The sequence below is a fragment of the Rousettus aegyptiacus genome, unplaced genomic scaffold (assembly GCF_014176215.1).
Source record: "Rousettus aegyptiacus isolate mRouAeg1 unplaced genomic scaffold, mRouAeg1.p scaffold_m13_p_1, whole genome shotgun sequence".
NCBI classification, from domain to species: domain Eukaryota; kingdom Metazoa; phylum Chordata; class Mammalia; order Chiroptera; family Pteropodidae; genus Rousettus; species Rousettus aegyptiacus.
In genome coordinates this window covers 163,543,699-163,561,459 of record NW_023416284.1, presented here as the reverse complement: position 1 = coordinate 163,561,459, position 17,761 = coordinate 163,543,699, and the positions used below count along the sequence as shown (strand labels likewise).

Here is a 17,761-nt window from a genome sequence, read left to right as displayed (position 1 = left end):
CTCTTGGCGGTTGTCCTAAAATAAAATGTGCTGCTTCTGGTGGTACAGGTGTACAGTGTGGTAGGGAATAGTGGCATATGGAGGATGTAGCATTCCATATTGGTACATGCCTTTCCCTTAGGTAAGGTCAAAAGCATAAAGAATCCTGGAAACGATTGTCTGCAGGATTTTTTTATGGGCTCAGTCAATGTAGAACCTCATATTTTCTCTTACTGTCAGAACTTCGCATTTACAGTTTAGGCCGGATATGCTAAATTAAGGACATAACCAGGAAATGGGCAGATGATGTGTCCATTCACTTAAGGTCCAGTTTACATGTTGAGGAGGGACAGACAGTTGTGAGGCGACTAAGCGTAACGTTACCTAACCTCTCTTGGCAAACAAGCGATTCAAGGTGTCTTTTCATTCTGAGATAAGTACATGAGGAAAAAATATTATGAAGAGATTTTTTCATATGGAAAGAGGGGGAATATTCCTGGAGAACTTAGAAGAAAACAGATAATATAGGAGAATAGAAAAAATTTAATAAAAGCGACAGGCATGGAAACTGCAAAAGCCTTGAAAGATCTTAAAAATAAATTTTCAAAAGTACAGATTCACATGAAAAAAACCACTTGTGCATTTTATTAGTAGGTACTTCAGAAGGCTTGTATTTTATGTGTGCTAGTTCTTTCCAAGCTAATTTTTTAAGTTTAACCCAATCATAATAGTTTCCAGTGGACTACTTCTTCAGCTGACAAAATTGAAGTTAACAAAGAGGAATAAAAAAGGAAGATTAAAAGATTTAAAACAGAGAATGAGGGGAGTATAGCTTTTCCAGATGTTTCAAAAAGTTATAAATATAATTCAAGAACTAGTATTGATATTATTGCTTTACTTTTTAAGGGGATAGGTCATTTAGAGTCTTATTTTATGGCATGCATTCACATTTCACACATCTTAAATATAAAAGTCTAAATTAATAGACAAATACTTAACTAGAAAAATAGAAATGTCTGGTTTAATCTTCCAACTTGGAAAGATAACCTGATCTTAAAAGGAATAAAAGACGTTCCATGTAAAGAGAATATTATTTGCTGGCACACAGAAGATTTAGTAAATATTTATTGAATAAATGAATAAATCGGACATAGGAGATACTCTTTGAGTCAAAAATAAGTGCCAATTCACTGAGAAAAATACATGAAATTTTTTATAGTCATAGTTAATACTTTTACATATAGTTAATAATAGTAATTGCTAACATTTTTGAACACTTATGTTGTGGTATCAAGAATCTTATTATCCTAGTAATCTTCAGAACAACTTTATGAATAAGTTCCATTCCTATTGTTAACATGTAAATATAGAATAAATAAATACTGAAAGAGATTAGCATTAAATATTCAAAGTGATGAAAAACAAGAACTTACAACCAAGACTACACAGAAAGGTTATCATTTAGAATTCAAGGAGAAATGAAGAGCTACCCAGACAAGGAAGAAACCAAAGGAGTTCATTACCACCAAGAAATGTTAAAGGATCTTCTTTCTTTATAAAAGAAATATTGTTTGATGGAAATGTTTAAAATTATGATGGTGATGGTCACCTGTCTGTATACATTTGCCAAAATGCATTTAATGAACATTTACTATCAGTGAATTTTATTGTATGTAAGTTCTATAAAATCCTAAACGATTCATGGAAGGTAAAGATAAAAGGATGGGCAAAGGTATAATAAAACATGAACCAATGTATTTGGGACACTTCACAGTTCAGTCATGATCTAACCCATGAAACTGTTAAGTTTCATAAAGTAGACCTTTTTTGTGATAGTACAATAAAACTAGAAATTTGTAATAAAAATTTAAAATTTGTAAACTACTTGGAAATCTTAAAATTATTCCCATAAAACTGTTATCAAGGAAATCAAAACCACAAAAACAGAATCTTTTAAAGGGTGATGAAAATACCAGTACAGTGCTACGGAACTTAAGAGATGCTACCACAGATACTTTGGGAATTGTATTTATTGAAACGGTTTTAAAAGTTAATTGAATAAAACAAAAGCAGATGAGTAACAAATATAAAGTCATTATAAAATTGAAATGATGTTATTAGTACAAAGTTTGACAAATCAGTGGAAGAGTAAATAAAAAACTGAGCCGCTTATGATTAGCTTTCCAGGTGTTTCATTTTTAAATCTTCTGGAACATAATTCATTTTTCTGTTTCTAATTCTTGATTATCTTTTTCCAGTTATTTCCATCAGTAGTTTCTTCCCAATTGTATCATATCACCACTACATTTTTGGTATTCACTGAGAATGTAGAAAAATTTACATATGCCCCATTTTAACATAATAGAAATTGAAGGTTATTAAGTATGATTGTATACATAGAAAAAAGACAAAAATAAGTTTCTGAAAGATTAGCAATGATTTTCCACAAGTGAGGCAACCAGGATTGAGCTTTGGATGTTGTTTTCTCTGTTAAATATTTTCTGTTTTTTTGTATCTTAATTTTTTGTGTTCTTACTGTCTTAAATGAAACATTGCTTCTACAAACAGAACATGTGAAAATAAACTTATTTTTGAAAGAGATTATTTTTATTAGATTTAATTAGGTAAGATTTTTTGGAGGATATGACTTTATAATATATTCTTGAAGAATAGATAGAATTTGAAAACACGTTTTTGGTAAGCAAAAGAGTCTTGGAGATGGTAAAATATGTATTGGAATACTAGTTCTTTTAGCATTTTCCCATCTTTTCACATATACTAGATAGTTTCTGTTTTTATTCAACATGGGGATTTTCAGAAATTGAACTTCAGCTTTTTTGATCAGCTCATTCACTTCATTTTGATTTTGGTTTCCATCTTGTAGCACTTTATTTCTGTCTATTCTGTGTTTTCACATATATCTTAAACTTTTATTTCTGTCAGTCCAAATTTTTATTTTTGCAGGTTTGTTTTTTCCATCCTGTATCCTTTGGAATTTCTTGATTAATGTTAGTCATACTTGTTTTAAATTCTTATTTTGTTTATGCTATTCACTTTCCTCCATTGTTAATATTTGTTTTATCAGATTTGGCAGCTTAAAATTCATTGTGCTACTTTCCTTCAGTGTTTGTTAGGGGTTAGTTATGTAGTCATCGTTCATATTTCTATAGAATCTCTCTTCTGCCTGTTATGTTGAACATAGTCTCCTTCTGCTGTTGGCAAGGGTTGTACCTACCTGAAGCAGCTGCTACATCTCTCTATACTTAGCTGCTTTATCCTCTAAGTGAAAGTCACCATCTAACACGAATGAAGGTGGAAGACAGAGCTGTCCTCCCAACTCCTCAGGCATAGCCCCTTCTCTGTATTTTCTTAAACTCTTAGCTGATGGCTTCTCCTAAACCACCCTTTTCTCTGGGGAAGTCTTTTCCTATGGGCTGTGGTTTTCCCTGGTAGTTTCTTAATAGAGCTAATTCTGCTTATTTTTTATTGCTGGGGAATTTCTCAAAATATTTTTACTAGTAACATTCCTTTTTGATTTTTTAACCTTTTTTTTTTAAATTAAAAACCAAATTTTGATGGGAGAAAGAGGTTCAGATATGTGCTTAGTCTGTCATTTCATTTAACTTGATAATATTTAACACTTTGCAGTATTTTCAGTGATGCATTTGGGCTAATGGCAGGGTGATTCTAGAGCTATAGACCTTTGGTTTTAGAATATAATTACGAAGCAAAATAAATGACCTGCATGTGCTTTCTATTGGAGAACCTGAAGGTGCTTTAGTTCAGTGGCTCTTACGAGTTTCTCAAATGTATCTTACTTAAAGTATGGATCATTCTCCCCAAGAGGAAAATAACATTTGAGATTTGAGCAATTAATTAACTTCTTAAAAGTCATTAAATACTTTTTCACATGTTAACTCATTTTATCTGAAGTTACTCTCAGAGATTACTGATCTCATGCTGGAAGAATAAACTAGGAGAGTGCTTATCAGATGCTGTAGACTTTCACTGTGTTCAAGTAAAAAATGAAATAATCTGCCCAGTATTACACATTGTCAAACACCTAGTCCTTGTGCTTCATCTCTGCATAACTAAACTTTACTGAGCTGAAACTTTGTCATTGTGTCTTCTTTTTCTAGCTTGACACTGTTAGAAGCAATCTTCAGAAAATTAAAGAAACTACAGATGAAGTAATTACTGCTAACACTAATAACCCAGAGAAGAGCATGCCAGTCACTAAAAACAAACCAAGCAGTCCACAGTCAACAGCTGAAAACCCAGAGGATGATGATAGCATAGAGGAGGACCAGCAAGAAAAGGCAAATAAGAAGGTTATAAAAACAGTGTGCCAAGAAATGGGACTGGAAACTCCTGAGAAGAAAATAGAGATATCACAGTCAGATGTTGCTCATCAGAAAAGTGAAAAAGCAAATGAAGAAAAAGAAAATAATAATTTAGATGAGGAAGAACTGAAGCAAGTATACCAGTCCCAGGTAGCTGAAGAAATGGCAAAGGAGATTAAGAAGAAAATAAGAAAGAAACTCAAAGAACAGTTGACTTATTTCCCCTCAGATACTTCCTTGCATGATGACAAAGTGAGCAGTGAAAAAAGAAAAAAGAAAAAAAAGAAAGTTCCAATCCCATCTAACACTGAAACAAGGTACTTAACATTGATAAATGTAAAATGTTCTCTTAAAAAATTGTTATTTTTCAGTTTTTGAGTGATATCTGCATCACAAAGAAAATTCTTAGAATTTCATTTGGACACATTGCCAGTGCAATAATAACAGCTAACTTTTATGGAGCACTTTACAAGAATTAACACATTTATTCTTTATAACAACCCTATGAGGAATAGGAATTTTGTCTTTTGTAGATGAGGAAACTGAAAAGTTTATGTCATAGAACCATTTCAGAAGCTGAGCCCAAACCTTGGCAGTCTTGCTCAAAAGTGTCTTCCCTTAATTATTGACATCTGCTTTTTAAATAATAGAAACCTAATTACTCCACATTTTGTTGAATTATATGCCTATTTGGATATGTGAATATAGCATTTTTCCTTATACTAATAACATTTGCTCATTATACAATGTACAGACACAAGAAAATAAAAGCAATCTAATCACCCAGAGATAATCACTATTAGCGACTTGGTATTCGAGTGTTTTGTGTATATGATGCTTATGTACGTGTGTATATATGCTTTTGTTTACATGTTCATGTATGTATATATGTGCATGCATATACAGTGTGGGCTGTGAGCATATTCAATATGCTCTGCTTAGGGAAAACAAAATAAACAATGGCCTTTAACTACCATAATTTGTTTTCTGTAATCCACATTTAAGTAAACAACTTGAGGTGGGGACATTCTGTATTCAGCTATCATACAGAGGCAGTTTTCCCTTAACGTCCTCATCTAAAAATAATTCCCCTTTTATCAAAAGCTTGACAGGCGGTGGTAACAGAGAGAGCACATAGAGTTGCTACAGGGACATGTTAGTATATTTATTAGTTATCTGTTGCTACATAAAAAATTATTTCTTAAACTACACATTTATTTTCTTGTAATTTTTGTGAATCAGGAATCTGGGTATAGCTAGCCAGGTGCCTCTGGCTACAATTAGGATGTCACTTGGGGCTGCAGTCATCTCAAGGCTTGGCAGGAGGAGGATCTGTCAGGTGGTATCACTGTTGGAAGGCTTGGAAGATCCACTTCTAAGCTCACTCGTGTGACTGTTGGCAGGGCTCAGGTCCTGACCGGCTTTTGGTTAGGGACATCATTTCTTGCAATGCAGACCTCCATATGGGCTACTCACAACAGTGGGTAGTTAGTTGCTTCTGCACACTGAGCAGGGGGGGCGGGGGGGGGAGAGAGAGAGAGAGAGAGAGGGAGAGAGCAGCAGCAGAGAGAGGAGAGGGAGGGATGATAGTCTTTTTGGAACCTAATCTTATTAGTGGCATCCATTACTTTTGTCATAGTCTGCTTTTAGAAGTGGGTCACTAGGTCCATCCTACAATCAAGGGAAGGGTTTACACAAAGCTATGAATATTTGGAGACAGAGATTATTGGGGCCATTTTAGAGGCTCTTCACCTCAGTATTTTATAAATCCTCAGCTCATGTGCTCATAGCTACCATTTATTTAATGAACTGGTAAGCTCATGAATTTTAAATGAAACCATGGCTTTCACAACTATGACATTCAAAGGGTATTGTTCTCTTTAAATAATAGTATTTGATGATATAATAAAATAACATGGCTTTCTAGAATGACTAATTTGAAGTATTTCTCTATTTCTCAATCTCTTTTTTAAAATTCGTATATTGGAAGTCAATTTTTGATTATTTAGATGCAGATTTTTTGCTTGATAAATTACAAAAAACTTTAGTAGTCTGGTTTCTTGCTACAGCTCAGTATGCTTTTGGGATGTTACCGTTTACTATTAGTTATTGCGATGCAGATTTTAATTTTAATAATAGTCTTCTGAAAATGTAGCGGCACATCAGCCACTGGAAAACACAAGCAATTAATTTTTACATAGAAACCAAAGGTTGACTATCTGAAGTCTCTTGAAAACAGAAGAAACTTGGAACACATTTTAAATTTAGAAATTTGTTAATTAATCATTTACTTGGCAACGGAGTGAGGATGCTTTGACCAATCCTATGTATAAACAGATCTATTGCACATAAAATACAATTTCATTTTTATGCGGAGTTTAGAGCTCCATTTAAATTGGCTCATGTGGTATATAACTCATCACCAAGTATAAAGTAACACCTAAAATACCTAGTTTGACAGCTAACCATTTTAGTGAAAAAGAAGACATGTATCTCCTAGCTGGAAATCATATCAAATTTGAGATTATCCTTGCCTCTATTCACTGTTCACTTTGCTGCACCATGAATAATAATAATAATTGTAATGATGTGTACTTGGGATATATTTGCAGTACATTGTCCATCTCTGATCACCCAGCTGAAGGTGAACCAAAGCAGGAAAGTCCAGTTGGAACAGTTACTTCAGATTGTCATCAAAATGATGAAATAACCTCAGCGAAACAAAACATAGAAGACAGCAGGCAAGATGACACAAAATCCAAATCAAAAAAAAAGAAAAAGAAGCCTAAAGCAGGTTTGTTACTCATATTAAATAAAAAAAGTGTTCCTCGGTAGAAATAACTTGAATCTAGGACTTTTAGCCCTTAAAACTGAAGAAAATATCATCCCAAAGGATGTAATTGAAAAAAAATCCAATATGGAATATGTTGATATTTGTTTTTGGATTCATTTAAATTAAAACATTCGTTTATTTGTGGCTGTGTCTGTGATAAGTTAATGGTACTTGAGTCATCTCTACTTCCTGACTTAATTAAACTCTAGAATGACATTAACTTTGTAGTTGCGATTGTAGTAAAGAATACTTCTTTTTGTACCGTTGAGTTTAGAGACCCTAAATAATTGAGACTCCTAGTCATTGAAAGCTGTAAACCGTCAGCAGACGGCACTGCTGCGTGCCTCCGTCACACGTGGTGCCCTCCCGGCTCCTCCGCCCGAATCAGCTTGCGTCCTGTCTTCCCACTTTTCCTTTTGCCTCTCGCTTTCAAATTTCCTCGTTACTCACGTCTTTTCTCTCATTTTTATTATTCTTGCCTTTTTTTTCCTACTTCTTACCTCCTTTTTTCTTTTCAATTTCCACGTGACCAAAAATTGGGACTAATATAGTAAATTTTAGAATTTATGGTACTTATTTATTGATGAAATTGATGATGTTTTGTGGTTCCTGTAATTAAATTTTTAAAGACTTTTTGAAGTATACATACAGAAAAGTGTACATAAGTATATTACTTAGTGAATCTTCACAAACTGAACATACCCATAAAATCATCATCCAAGAAACAGAACATCATTAGCACCCAGAAGCGCTCTCTAGTCCCCTTCTAGTTCATTGCCCTGCAGGAGTACATACTGTCTTGACATTTAACACATAGTTTATTTTTGCCAGGTTTTTAATTTAATGTAAATGGAATCATAAATACTGTGCTTTTTTGTGTCTGGCTTTTTTCACTCAAAATTATCTTTTTATGAGATTTATACTATTGCATACAGTCAAGCTTATTCATTATCAGTTCCATTTTTGTATAAATATCAATTGTATAAATATGCAACAATTAATTTACCTACTTATGCATTGATGGACATTTGACTTGTTTCTAGTTTTAGGCAATTACAAATAAAGCTGTAATGGATATTCTAGTCACATCTTTTGGCAAGCACATGTTTACATTTTTGTTGGGCATACTCTTAGGGGCGGAGTTACTATGTTACAGAGTATGTGTGTTTTTCACATTAATAGGTACTTCCCATTTTCAAGAATTGGTTTACCAATTGATACTGGCAGTATTTGAGAGCTTCCATTGCTCTACATCTTCACTAACATTTATATTGTCAGTATTTAAAAATTTTAGTCATACTTAGGTGTGTATATTTCATTTTAACTTTAATTTCCATGATAACTAGTGAAGTTGAACATTGTGTTTATTGACTACTTGAACTTCTTCATTTGTACATTTGTTGAAGTCTTCAGTGTATTTTTTTTAAAGAAATATAATTGTCTTTTTCTGATTAATTTGTGAAAATATTTTACATAGATAGTCTTTCTCAAATATAAATACATACACGCACATATGTATTGCAAATATCCTTCCAAGCTGTGTTTTATTTTTCTCTTATTGGTATTGTTTGAAAAATAGTTTTTTAAATTTTGTATAGCTTAATTTATCCTTTTTTCTTCCCAATGATATGTGCTTTCTGTGACTTAAGAAACATCCCATGACAGTAATTTAATTTTGTCAGTGTTTTCTCTGCATCTGTCTCCTGCCTTATGTATTTTAGTTCTACATGTATTTTAAACTTCACAGATACTATGGTTACCATTTTATACAGCTGGTACACCCCCAAATTTAGGTTTTCCTTAATGAATTTATATTTTTCACCTGCTTAAAAAAAAAGTTTAGTATTTCTGTTAGTATAGGCCTTCTAATCCCCTGGGATTTTGTTATGTTAAATTACCTTCATTTTTAAGCATATTTGCTAGTATGGAATTTTAGGTTAAAGGTTATTTTCTTCTAGTACTTTAAAGAAATCATAGAATTGTCTTCTGGCTTCCATCATTTCTGTTCCCAGCACCATTCTTATTTCTGTCTCTTTGAAGGGATTGTGTCTTGTTTTTCCCGTAGCTGCTCTTTATATTATCTTTTTGTCTTTGATTTCAGTGTTTCATCATGCTACACCTAAATATGGTTTCGTTATAACCTGCTTAGAGTTTACTGGTCGATGTTCAGTATCAGTTGTGAAAAATTCTCAGCCGTTATTATTTTTTAATATGGCTTCGCCATTCTGTGCTCTTGTAGATTATAATTTCACATGTTAGTTGTCTTGAGTGTGTCCACAAGTTTCTTATGGTTTTTCCTACCTTGTTCTTTTTTTTCCCCATTGTACTTCAGTTTGGGTATTTGATTTGATCTTCTGGTTCACTAAACATGGCCTTCCTTTGTATATAGTATGCTGTTCGACATTACTGAGTTTTTAATTTCAGGCATTGTATTTTTTAGTTCCAGATTACCTTTTTTCCATGGATTTCAAATCTCGGTAGAATGTCTTTGCTTTTTAAAAATTATTTTGTCCATCTTTCCCTTTATTTTCTTGAGCATGTTAATCATAGTTATTTAAAGTGCTTGTGTGTTAATCCAGTCTGGATCATCTGTGGGTCTGCTTTGTTTTCTGTTTTTTTTTTCTCTTGGTTATTGGTCATATAATCTTGTCTCTTTTATGTCTAGTAACTTTTTATTGACTGTTAGACATGGCATATAGAAACCTGGAGGCTCCAGATGATTTTATCTTCCACTAGAGAAGGTTTCCTCTCTATTCTCTTAGGCAGATAGGGTAGGCAACTGATTTCGGCCAGTGAGGAATTGAGCTAGGTTAGGGCTGGGCTACAGTTTTGGTAAAGTAGTGTGTCTCATCGGCCCTATTCCTAGGATGCAACCTTCCAGGTGTTTGAAATTGAGAGCCTGGCAAATGGTTGTCTCTTTCGCCCTAAAAGACTGAGAGATTTAGTTTTGCCTTTCAGAGGTTTTCAGCCTAGTCCTTTTAGCCTTCTGCCCCATGAAGCTTCAAAATTTGGCAGATGTCTTGAAGGGGAGACTGGCCGTGTGTTTGAGGCCCTTCAAGTCTCCAATTTTGTCACTCCAGCACCACGTGAACATCAAAGTCTCTGCTGGTTTCTCTGTCCCCCAGTAGGGACCTTCTGCCAGGGGCCACGACAGGATTCTCAACCTCTAGCTGCGCCCAGAATTGGTAAGTGACCCCAGGTGAAATGTGGCTGTAGGTGTAAATTGACCACGCACTCTAGAGCTTTAGCATTGCCTGTTTTGTTTCAGGCCCCTCCCTGGTGGGTCATTGTTTCCAGGTACCAAAAGACTGGGAGATTTCGGTCTTTTTAGCCTCTCGCGTAGCCTCAGAATTCAGTTTTGTGAGAAAAATCAGCCATGAGTTTGAGGCCCCTCAAGTCTACAATTTTATCATTGTAGCCTCATGCAACCACTAAAAGTTTTGCTGGTTATTCTTTCTCCCAATAGTGACCTTTCGCATAGTCTGAAACTTGGTCTTCAGCCCACACTGTGAATCAGCAAATGTCCCGCGAGACTGTAACAGCTACCAGTCCATGAGCTTACCTCTGAATATTGCTCCCTTTCTGGTATTTTAGTCCATCTGCTACACGTTGTTTCTGTACTTTTCTGATGCCTTAAAAAATATTTTTGTAATTCTTTTGGTTTTTCAAGTTATTACCAGAAGTATTGATCTTTACATTCTGCTATGTCCTACCCAGAAGCAGAAATTATAGTTATAAATGAATTGAGTGATATCTATGCCACTTATAAAGTACTTAGATAAAATTACTTTTATCTCTGCTCTTTTTCTTTTTTTGTTGCTGATCCTTGTTAGGAAAGATAAGAAAGATTCCATACCCTATTTTAATACATTAAAAAATACAGTGTTTTGCTCTCAAGAATATAATCTGCTATCATGTTTTTTTCTTTATTTTCTCTTGAAGTTTCTTTGTTAACAAAGACAAGTGATCATAAATTATTATAATGATTATAAAGATTATGTTACATGAAAATTCAACATATATTATTGAATATATTGTTATGGGAACAATTAGTTATAAGTTGATTTTCTTCCATGCGTGTTGTTTCAGATGATAATGAAGACACTAATGGTGATGATGGTGTTCATGAAATAACAAGTCGAGATAGTCCAGTTTATCCCAAATGTTTGCTTGATGACGACCTTTTCCTGGGAGTTTATATTCACCGAACTGATCGACTTAAGTCAGATTTTATGATTTCTCAGCCCATGGTAAAAATTCATGTGGTTGATGCGAATACTGGTCAGTATGTCAAGAAAGATGATAGGTAATTTTTTTTTTAATTGAACAGCTAACCCTTGAAATTTAAACTGTCTGCAGTAGAAGTGTTTACTGCCATTGAAAGTCATTATGAATAGGACTGTGAATGTGTATTGGAGAACGGTTTACTAGTAGATATTTATCAACCATTGATATTGATCAGTATGTTTTATAGAAGAAATAGAGAGCATCTGTTAAATTCAATAATTCATTTTAAGTGGAGGGGAATTGAGGATTTCTGACAAGCTTAATGACTATGGCATTTAACTTACATTGTAAATCATCTTACTGTAAATGCATTAATTGTCTATCTTCACATTTTTGTTTTGAAGTTAAAATGTTATCAGGTGAGATAAATGAATCTTGAATTTAATTTTTTTCTTAATATTACTTCTATAGCTAATACATGCTTGAAGGCCCAAATAGTACAGTAAAATAAATGACTGTACTAGAGTCCAAAAAAATTATTTGCTCAGAAAGACGACAGGAATGGAAAACATGAAGATTATCAGAAAGGTTATTCAATTACTCAGTCATCTTAAGGCATAAAAATAACGTATAATATTGTTGTCCACATTTTTTTATTTAAGTGGATTGTACTGTTTTATGACAAACTCATTTAAGATTCTGAAAAAGTTACTTTTTTCAGCTCTAAATGCCAAAGATATAATCAGACATCTCACTTTTATTTTCTGTAATAAAATAATTTTGTGAAACCAACTGATAGTATATAAATGCAAAATCATAGTAAGGTACTACCACTTCTAAGTCTGGTAAAATTTATAATTTTCCTTATGTATCATGGCTATTCATTGTTTCTGGTTGCCTCGCCTTGAATACCATATTTTGATTTTTTTTTCTCATATTCTCAAACTTATAAACAGTTGTGTTAATGGAAATATCTTCTTTTGAACAGTGAACGACCTGTTTCGTCTTACTTTGAAAAAGACAATGTAGATTATATTCTTCCTATTATGACCCAGCCATATGATTTTAAAAAGTTAAAATCAAGGCTTCCAGAATGGGAAGAGCAAATTATATTTAATGAAAACTTTCCCTATTTGCTTCGAGAATTTGATGAGAACCCTAAAGTCATCCTGTTCTTCGAGGTATGAATTGAATAGAGCAATTTAAATTAAATTTTAATTAATAGTCATCCCTCAGTATCCACAGGGCATTGGTTCCAGCACCCCCTGCAGAAACTAAAGTCTGTAGATGTTCAAATCTCATATAAAATGGCACAGTATTTGCCTATAACCTACATTTACATATAGGCTCCAGCAGGGTATGCCTACAGATCACATCATTCATGTTGATTCAACGTAGTGCTCAGTGCGTAGCAAATTCAAATTTTGCTTTTTGGAACTTTCTGGGATTTTTTTTTAACATTTGTAATCTGCAATTAGTTGAATCTGTGCATGGAATCTGAAGATACAGAGGGTCAGCTGCATAGCACAAGTTTAAGCTGTTACTTTTAGTAGTTCATTATTACAACAAAGTATTATGAGAATTTAATCTCTAGGATTTAGTGTTTGTAGGATACAATGGAGATAAAAGTGAGAGATTAAGTGATAGCATATTTGCTGAGCATTTACTTTTCTAAGTAGTTAGCTATTTGATTTACTCTATATTATGTAATCCTTACAACAGTACTGTGGCTATTAACTGAACTGTTGAATCTAATCTGTATGTAATCCTCCATTCTTAACCTATTTCACATAAACTCATTTATCTATATTAGATTCCCTAAGAATTTGTAGACTGAGAGATGACTTGACTAATACAATGTAATATATAACCAAATGAAGTAGAACTTTTTAAAGGGTTAGTGGAGGGTCAGACTAGTCAGGGAAAACTTTATGGTATAGACAGCCTTTGAGCTGATATGTTTTTCTAATTTTTTACTGCAAAAGAAATTACGGCTCAGAGTGTAAAGTGATTTTCCCCATTACTCTAATTTTAAGTGTAGCTATTTTTTATTTGAAGCTAGTTTAAACCTAAAATCCCACTTTTTTTTTTTTTTTTTTTACTACATCTTGTTTCTCCATAAACAAATAGAAGTAGAGAAAGCGTCTCTTCTAGTTTAAGCAAGATGGAGAATTTCAGCATGAAATTTTAGCATGAACAGCAAGGCATGACCAGAACCAATGATTGATTTTTGTAGAGTTACTTCTTTTTATGATCCTTAACTTTCAGGTGATATATGTGTGTTTATGAAACAAATAATCTACCAATCACATCTAATTATGTTGTATGATTTATATAAAGCTATGACTTTTTTAAAATGTAAAATAATTTGTATGTCAAAGAGTTTTTTCTTTGTCATAGAAATTTGTCCTTAGTTACTATAATATTCTTTTATATTTTTAGTAATATGAGATTTATGAAAGATTGTTGAAATATGAACACATTTGGTTGCTTCTTAGGTTTTAATATAATATTGTCTACAGAACTACTTTTTGATTTCAACCTCCTTGGAGTTTATTGAGGATGATTTAATAAATTCTATCAGAAGTCTTTAAAACTGTTATTGCACTTCTGGGTAATTCTTCTAAGGGAAAATGACACGTACACAAAGATATATGTGCAAAGATATTTATTTAAGCCCTGTTTATCATAGCAAAAATTTTAGGGACAGTTTGGCTAAATCAATTATGATTTTTTAATTAAATTTATGGATTTATAATACAGAAGAATACTAGGCAGCCATTGGGCCCTCACTAACAGGAGGAATTAAAGGTGAATGAAGTGAGATGTAAATGTTTTTGCCCCCGTAAGGAAAACTTCTTAAGTAAACAGATGATTTTTTAGTATCAAAATATATTAAAAAATATTAAATTTTAGGTAGCCTAGTCTTCTATGAAGTAATTTTTTAATGTTTATTTACAGATTCTTGATTTCTTAAGCATGGATGAAATTAGGAATAACTCTGAAATTCAATATCAAAAATGCAGCTTTCGGAAAATTGCCTGGGCATTTCTCAAGGTATGTTTTTAATCCATTTTAAGGACTTTTAAAATAATCTCAGATATGATTGGCTGCTTTTTCTCAAGTCATTTTATTTTCATTTAAGGAGTTATGGTTTAAGGTAAGATTGTGGCAGAGAGTTATTAATTCTAGCTCAGGTGATGCTCAGTCATATTCTTAAACATTTATTAAGTGCCTAGTTTGTATACTTTTTGCCTCTCAGGATACAGCATTTAAAAAAACACACAGCCCTACTGACACTTATTCAACTTAACATATAGTTATTAAAACCTTTCTATATGTCAGTCAGCCACTTTTCTACTTAGTGAACAAGGAAGACAAACTACTTGACCTCATGGACTTCATATTCTAGCAAGCAGAACAGACATAAAACAATTACATAATTTTTCATTTATTATAATTTTTATAAGTATTATAAAGATGTATGGGGTAAATGATGAAAATCATTATGTGGGGCCAGAGAAACCTCAGGAAGAGACATTGAACTTGAGTATTAGGTACATGCTAGCAGTAGGGAAAAGAGAGTTCTAGGTAGAGGGTACAGTATATGTAAAGACCCAGATGTTGTAAGGAGCAAGGTGTACAGTAAGTCCTCACTTAATGTCTATAGGTTCTGTAACTTGAAGCAAAACGACATACACTGAAACTTATCATAGGTTAATTGATGTAAACAAGAGTTAAGTTCCTGTGGCATCACATCACCATTATAATGAAATGGAAGATCAAGCTAGAAAATTCTTGCAGCAGTCTGTGTATAAAATGATGGTCTTTAACTAGGATATTTTAGCAGAGATAAAAGGTGTGGCTAGATTAACATTTTTTAAAAAGGAAATTTTATATTTTTTTATTTCTGACTTCAAACATAAATTTGAGTTATAAAAAGTCTTGAGTACTTACATGACTATGCTATAGAGTAGATGCTGTGAAATCCCAGGTGAATGACTTAATCCACATTGGAGAGTAGAGAGAGGCCTTAGAAGAGGTGTATTCTGACTTGACTACTGAATGGCTCTCAGGTTGGCTGTGGTGAGGAAGTAATTCTGCAGTGGCCTTAGGACTCACTTGGTCCAGCGTACTTTCTAAAGTCACCCTTCTCTAACCCATTACACCTTTTGCTATACCCCTCTCTACTGATTTAGAGAATAAAAAACAAAAACAAAAACAAAACTTAAAAAGGTCACTTCACTTAAATATTGCCTTCTTGTGGTCTTGTTAGAAACTTTCTTCATTTCTTCGATATGAGGTTTGTGCAGAACTACAGTATTTACTATGTACTGCTCTTGGGAAACCGTAATGTTATCTTATTGTATTTTTACCTTTAAATGTTATACAGATTTTTATTTATTTATCCATTTCATGCCAAAGGCAGAAATGGCAACCGGGAGTTCTCCCATCTCCACCTCCTGTAAAGGGTGAGGTAGTCTACATGCTTCCTGCTGTTTACACTTATGTATCTCCTTCATTAGACTGTAAGCTTTTCAAAGTCAGCAGTAACTTCTTTTGGGAAAATTTGTTGAATATTTTTAGTTTTTATTTTACCAGGTCTGTTCACATTTAATATGTCAGTCTCTTGAAACATTTTATTGCATAATATCACCAGCAGAGGAAGTGCTCAGTGAATATCTATTGAGAAAATTAACAAATGTATGGAAACAGTGACTAGGAAAAAGCTGTCTTTGAGAAAGTGTCATGAATCAAATAAAAATTTTAACATCTTAATACCTATACCATTGGTTCCAGGAATGTCCTAGATAACTGTAAAGTTGTTATAGTGGTTCATATGAACTGCAAAGAGCCCTTGTTCAGATATAAATGAGACTTTACCCTAATTCTTAGGTAGAGACACTTTTAATTCTTTTAGCGTGTGTGTGTGTGTGTGTGTGTGTGTGTGACTGTTTTAAATTATAAAATAATAAAGCTTTATTCAAGTTCTACATTATATAATTTGTAACCATATGATAGGACCTTGGCTGGATTTTAGTTGTTTCCTCATGCTAAGCAGCATACTAGTGTAAACTAGATTGCCTGGTAAGTATTAGAACAACTTATGGAAAGTGCGATTCAGAAGCTGGGAATATCTCCTTAAAATAATTTTCCTTTATAATAAGCTTCAGGCAGACAGCAGTAGCGTTTATGAAGGGAATCTCGAGTGCTTAATATTTAATGACTGAACATCTGTTACTCATTTGAAACTGTTCTTTACCCCTCTGTATCATATCATCATCCCTCAGCTTACAACCTCCATTGACATTACATCCTTCCCTAGTGGGGTATGGAGAAGATGGGCCATATTTTTGCAATCTGTTACTCTGTTTTCCTTGATTCTGAACACACTGCAATCTGGATTTTGCCTTAGCCACTAAAGCTTCTCCTAATAAATCACTAATGACTTATCATTGCGAAATTATTGAATATTTTTTAGTTCTTTTATGTCACCTATGTGCAAATGATACATTACTGTCCCGAAACTCTATCTTTGTTTTCTAGAAACCATCCTTTTCTGATTTTCCTTTTACTGTTCCCTCAGTTTCCATCATGGTCTTCCATTTACCTCTTTAATATCAGTCCTATTCATGGTTTCATCTTTAGTCTACTTCCGTAGACCCACTTTTCTTATCTGTGCTTCAGATTTCAGACATTTCAGCTTGGATACCTCATGGATATCAGAGACTCCACCAAACTGAACATCCTACCTAAGTCATTACCACTTCTCTGTCTGATATTTCAGTTAGTACCGCCGCCATCTGCCCAGTCTCCCAAATTTACAACCTTAGAGCGGTACTGTCATTTTGATGGCCATAAGTCATATGTGGCTATTTGACTTCAAATTAATTAATTAAAATTAAATATAATTAAAAAATTTAGCTCCACAGTTGCACCAGCCACACTTCAAGTGCTTGGGAGCCACATGTGACTAGTGGAGACTGCTGGATAGCACAAATGTCGAACATCCCCATCATCACAGAAAGTTCTGTTAACACCTACCTCAGAGTCCTTTTTGATCTTCCAAATCAGTGATAGTTACTGAAAATGTTTCCTGCGCTCGATCCCTGTCTTTTAGTTGTCACCTTCATGTTCTGCCCAAATTGCTGCAAAAGCTTCCAACTGTCTCCTAATTTCTAGAGGACACAGAAGTTAACAAAGACATTTTATACAGAGTCATAGTCTAGTCCCATTTTGATTTGGTGAGATTTTAATTATTTTTGTAAGGATCTCCATTTACTTAGCTTAAACATAGTTTATTTAATAGTTTTTTTTTAATCGAATAGACCTTTTTAAGAAGGTAGACTGAAATATTTTTAAATGTAATGAATGGATT

At 33.4% G+C, this 17,761-nt stretch overlaps 1 protein-coding gene across 10 annotated transcripts in view; it reads left to right on the top strand.

The window, feature by feature from the left end:
• The window catches only part of AHI1 (Abelson helper integration site 1), a 163,614-nt gene that overhangs the window by 7,530 nt on the left and 138,323 nt on the right, over positions 1 to 17,761 (top strand). For 8 of the 10 annotated variants that reach the window (XM_036221956.1, XM_036221955.1, XM_036221952.1 and 5 more), the window contains 6 exons: positions 4,119 to 4,639; positions 6,935 to 7,116; positions 10,236 to 10,340; positions 11,245 to 11,461; positions 12,371 to 12,563; positions 14,344 to 14,439. In XM_036221956.1, the coding sequence (XP_036077849.1) occupies positions 4,206 to 4,639; positions 6,935 to 7,116; positions 10,236 to 10,340; positions 11,245 to 11,461; positions 12,371 to 12,563; positions 14,344 to 14,439 (1,227 nt within the window). In that variant the 5' untranslated portion in view covers positions 4,119 to 4,205. The remainder of the gene's footprint in view (positions 1 to 4,118; positions 4,640 to 6,934; positions 7,117 to 10,235; positions 10,341 to 11,244; positions 11,462 to 12,370; positions 12,564 to 14,343; positions 14,440 to 17,761) is intronic. The other 2 variants (XM_036221953.1, XM_016155687.2) reach the window with 2 other exon arrangements.